The sequence below is a fragment of the Triticum aestivum genome, unplaced genomic scaffold, assembly GCF_018294505.1.
Source record: "Triticum aestivum cultivar Chinese Spring unplaced genomic scaffold, IWGSC CS RefSeq v2.1 scaffold253534, whole genome shotgun sequence".
Taxonomy (NCBI): Eukaryota; Viridiplantae; Streptophyta; class Magnoliopsida; order Poales; family Poaceae; genus Triticum; species Triticum aestivum.
Window position 1 is genome coordinate 1 of NW_025236534.1, and position 5,233 is coordinate 5,233.

At 42.9% G+C, this 5,233-nt stretch overlaps 1 protein-coding gene across 2 annotated transcripts; it reads right to left on the reverse strand.

Moving 5' to 3' along the window:
• Positions 1 to 490: 490 nt before the first annotated feature.
• Positions 491 to 5,233, reverse strand: LOC123176446 (sugar transporter ERD6-like 5). 2 transcript variants are annotated; one of them, XM_044590646.1, is made up of 19 exons: positions 5,060 to 5,233; positions 4,363 to 4,518; positions 4,096 to 4,158; positions 3,895 to 3,984; positions 3,716 to 3,775; positions 3,516 to 3,581; positions 3,375 to 3,440; positions 3,213 to 3,288; positions 2,932 to 2,996; positions 2,329 to 2,421; positions 2,160 to 2,240; positions 1,992 to 2,076; positions 1,828 to 1,874; positions 1,694 to 1,756; positions 1,542 to 1,601; positions 1,407 to 1,460; positions 1,257 to 1,308; positions 1,036 to 1,150; positions 491 to 913 (listed from the first exon to the last, which is right to left on the reverse strand). In XM_044590646.1, exons 2-19 carry the CDS (start codon positions 4,495 to 4,497, stop codon positions 841 to 843), a joined length of 1,344 nt encoding a protein of 447 aa, XP_044446581.1. In that variant the 5' UTR covers positions 4,498 to 4,518; positions 5,060 to 5,233; the 3' UTR covers positions 491 to 840. The 2 variants fall into 2 exon arrangements, with proteins under 2 accessions (XP_044446581.1, XP_044446580.1); XM_044590645.1 differs by lacking the exon at positions 1,257 to 1,308.

Below are 5,233 nucleotides of genomic sequence, written 5' to 3' on the forward strand. Positions count from 1 at the left end.
AATGCGTCTTCGGGTATGCTCCAGATCGAAGAGAGCGAGGCGAGGGAGAGAGATGTATGGGCTAGGGTTTCGTTCAGTGGGTCGCGGGGATGCACTTAACCTCCAGGGAGGCTCCGGATGGCCGCCACGGCAACAATCGTCGGCGTGGACGGCGGGCACACGTCCACCACGCCTCTGTTCCCTCTGTATAGAGGTTGAAGGAAAATGCCCTGGTAGTGGGCTGGGCCGTTCACTGTAGCAGATAGAGCCCATTAGCACAGTAGCTAGTTTCCCCTTTTTCCTTTTTCTTTTTCTAACATTTAAAACAGCCACTGTTTGCAATTAAAATAAGCCACAAAAGTAACCAAAGATTATTTTCTTCGGAAAGAGAAATAGCAATAATACTGTGGCCTCTGTATCTCGATTAACTATTGCACAGTTTACAAGATCAATGCTAGGCATCTAGTCTAGCCTTATCAAGCTCGCTCGGCTCATTTGGCAAGTAGAGATCAAACCACCCCGCAAAAATCCCATGTTCTTTGTAGGTTATTTGTCAGTCGTCTGAGAAGTAACGACACCATATATTTGTAGAGCACACTAGTCACAATATCCCAGATACATACTGAAACGTAACACAAAAAGGGAAACCAAGCCATGTACTCCCTCCGTTGCATAATTATTGTCGTGGTTTTAGTTCAAATTTGGATTAAAACCACGACAATAATTCAAATTTGAACTAAAACCACGACAGTACTTATGGAACAGAGGAAGTAATTAATTTAGACAGGTCGGTTAATTCCATTAGAAACTGGCGTCAATGACGAGTTCATGGACGCTTGAATCTCTTCCAGGGTCCTTCCTTTAGTCTCTGGTACCAGGCGCTCCACAAATACAACAGTCAGACCGCAAATGCTCGCGAACATGAAAAATGTACCTGAAATTAATCCGTCGATGTTGTACAGGCAAAACAAAACAAAAACATCAGCAAAGCTTCTGGTCAACCAGGACTATACTTTTGATCAGAAGGTCCATTTTCTATGCTACAATTGTATTTACCGTAGGAGCTCCACAGCAGGAGGAAGTTGAAGGCATACGAGACGATCCATGAGCCGAGCCAGCTCACCAAGGTCACCAGGCTTCCTGCTGACCCTTTCATGTGTATGGGGAAGATCTGCATGTCCAGCAACGGATTGTGTTCAAATTCATTCATACCGCGATTATACATTGGGGCACAGTAATAATTATTTTAATGGTTTGTTAACGGCAGAAAAAGGCACCTCTGACATTATAACCCATGGAATTCCTCCCATACCCAGTGAGAAAGACCCACTGAAGATTTGGTTTCCAAAGCAACAGAGATGTTTACAATGAGTAGACATCTGGCAACATTGCTCAAAAAGAAGTTAAAACTAAGATGCGGTACATACCAGAATCCCCGTCAATGCCAATGCCACATTGAGGTCCTTCGCCCAATGATGTTCCTGTTCAAGAAAGAGTAAATTATATAATAGCACATGTGTGGCGTTCTTACAAGGATGCTATCAGTTTCAGAAGATTCAAACCTTGGACAAGAATGACAGGCCAACTAGTAGGCAACCCAGGCATGTCCCAGCTGCACAGACCTGGGGCATTGCAGCATGGAAATTACTGTCTTAGAATCCATTACTAGGTGTATCATTTTTTATTTTCTAAAAACCTGTGGATCTTTTTTTACCATTAGAAGTGGCCTCCTTCCAGCCTTGTCCAACAGAAGCACCCCAAGTGCCGTCATCGGAATCTACAAGGACACCATAAAATCAGTAAGAACTGTGAAGCAAAAAAACCTGCATAAGAGCCATGATTAAATACCTGAACCGCAACCATAGCGAGCATTCCAGTGTTCCCTGACGAGAAACCTGATTCGTGTCATGGATAGTTAGTACCCAAAAGTAACACATGGTAAAAAATATGCTGAGTAACTAAAAGCAGTAAGGATGAGAAAGTTAAGGGAACAGGTTGCTAAAACTCATTACCAGCCGAAACAAATATCTCACTGGCGTAGAAGCAGATTGCATTCACTCCACCAAACTGTTGAAGGACCATTAGCCCAACTCCAACCTGAAAGAAACTTGATATCTTATAAAATTACACATAATTAAGCTTCTCCTTTCTAGCTAGAAATGCATAACTAGAATACTTACGGTGACAGCATGAATATAATCTTTCTGAAATAGGTCCAACATCTTTGACTGTGGTAGTTGCTGAAGCTTTTCCGTGAAATCCTGAACATATATAATAAGCTAGGCATTTGAGCAATGCAGGACTAAGTTGGTATTCTATTTAAACTCTCAAGTACTGAATAGTTGATACTTTGATATCGGCTGCCTCTTCAGAGATGTCCGTTTCTTTTCCCCTTAGCTTCTGTAACGCTTCCTCAAGTGCACCTGAGTGTCTGATCTTAGCCTGAAATGCATGGTTTTCTATCAAAGAAGGGCAAAACTGTAGGCTCCATCTAATGAATACAGGTCTTACAGCAGCTATAATAATGTGAGAAGATGATTTCACACTTATTTCAATTTGTCTGCACGCAATGAATTTAGGTCTCAAACTGAATATTTATAGAAATTGTTGTTACCCCAAAATCTGCTTCCTTGCATCTGAACTTGATGGAATGTCAAGCAATGATCATAAAAATGCTAAGTTTGTCAATGCCACATAGTACTACTATATATGTGTTTTTTTTCTCAAACACACATAAAAATGTGTCTTTTGTATTAGAAGAAGGGACCTTACAGGCAAAATAGTGAAAGAAAACAAAGCCAGAGGCAAAAAACAGGAAACACGCCGGAAAACAGAGCTACCCAAAAAACAGAGCAAACAGGAGAGAAAACAAGTAGTTCTAGAACCAAGAACGGAAGTGGATGGAGGAAAGAGATTCGTCAAGTACCAACACTACAAGGAAAGCCTACTTACCAGCCACCTGGGAGATTCGGGAATCACAAGAAGGCCAGCCAGCTGCAGTAAACATGGTGTCACTCCTACAAGAGCAATAGCTAGCCATATCAATATGCATTTTATTTCTATTTTCTAAAAAATACAAGTGCATGCATTTTGAGGCCAATATGCTAGACTGAAACAAGTACCAGTAAAAATTGGTGCAATGAGGGATCCTCATACAACAAACGTATTTTGAAATATATTTGTTTCAGTCTTATATGAATGGTAGGGAAGTAAATTCAAACAAATTAATGTACCTACGATTGCCAAGGTACGCCAGGTGATACATGTCCCCAGAGCATACGCGAGCGATGCCCCACAACATATCATAAACTGCAGAAATGGATATACTTGCCTTCTTAAGATAATACTGTATACAAGCACAACCAGTAATGAAATCTCCCAGGTTGGATACAAACCTGGTTTACGGCTGCGAACCGTCCTCTAAGATTCTTGGGTGTTATCTCTGATATATATACTGGGACCTGTGCAGGTAACACAACTTTCAGACAAAATTGGTTGGAAAAAGTAACAAGATGGAGTTTGTTTGCTATAATCACCACATAGGAAAGAAGGCCAATTCCACATCCAATTGAGAGCCTCCCAAGGTCAAGCCACACAGAGTTCTAGAGAAGAATATTATACAGAAAAGAAGGAAACAAATTACAGGATGAACTAAGGAGTGTTATTCCCTTCAAAGTTACAGTAGGTACTGAAATGCACACTGAAGTAGAGATACATGGAGTACTGAGGGAGGGACCTTAGAAAAGGCTATAAGGAGATATCCAAGAATGCAGAACACATCTGATATTGCCATTGCCTTCACATCAAGATGACGCCAGTTAGTTGAGACTTGAGAGGCTATAAATGATTTGTTTTGGCAAGTACACGCTCGTTAGATGGCTTAATTAGCAGGATGAAAATGGGATTGAAACTTACACATCTTCGGCCAACTCGATCTGCTATGGTACCGCTGACAATAGCGCCCAGCATTGCTCCTATGGTTAATATCGAGCCAAAGACAGAATACTGCATGATGGTTAAAAGAGCAGATGCTTATAGTGATGATGTGTCAAGTTGACCCACCAGGTCACAACCACCAAGATGAACAAATAAAAATGTTATAGTATAAATGAGTACCTCTGCTAAGGAAAGATGAAGATCCCGCATGATGCCCTTCTGAGATGGCGAAGAGTAGCCCACCTACAAAATAAGGAGTCACAATTAAGTTGCCGACCATGGAAATATTTGAACTAGAACAATAGTATGACATATGTCTACCTAACACTAATTAAATGGAAGAATTGTCACACATTATTGTTCTTGGATCTTCTTTAGTGGCATATAATCTACTCGAGAATGTAAAATGGTGACACGGACAGCATTCGAACAAGTCGAGTTACATACCGAGATGCCGAACACGAAGGATCCAGCAACGGCGACCGTGGTGCTAGCGACCACCACCCAAATCGAAGAAACGCTGCTGTTCCGGGCCACCAAGAGAGGCTTCTTGGCTTCTACCCCTTCCCATTCGGTAGACATGGGACCTGGCGGGGTTCTCTTCTGAAATGATCCACATTTTCACTGAATATCAAGGATAACTCACAAATCCGTTTAAAAGAAAAGGATAACTCACAAGCATAGCAAAAACAGTGAACTAAAGAGCAGTATGTTTTAGCAAACACATGCATCTGAACAACTTGCGCTATGGGTAGTTTCGCATAATCAGGTGGTGAAACAGATGAATTGAAATGAATATCTGAGCTAATTATAGAGCAGAGCAGCAGATTTTAGCAAACATCCCCTGAATCTTCCAAACTTTCAGCATAACACCCTCCTCCATTCCATCATGTTGCAGGTAAACCCAAGACTGACATGAGTATTTTAACCACCACAGTAAGCAACTAAGCATGAACAGACTTGGGCACAAGGGGAAAACAGAGCAGTAGTAGTAGAGCGTAGCAGGAAATGTCTTTGCTCTGAACTAGCAGCTAGTTGGGCGCAGTTGAGTGACAATCAGAGCATGGGACCGGCGCAGCCGCACGGCACGAACACATGAGGCATACCAGAGGAGTAGGAGCAGAACATGTATGCAGTTAGCTACCTGTAGTCGCCGGGAAGCTCGCCGGCGGCGAGGTGGCACGGGCGACGGACGTCGGAGGCGAAACCGCTCGACGAAACAGAAGGAGGGAGCAGCGCTGACCGAGGCGTTGCGGCCTCGGGCGTACGGCGGCGAGATCGATGCTCTGTCGCCGGCGGCGGGTTGGGGACGGTGGCG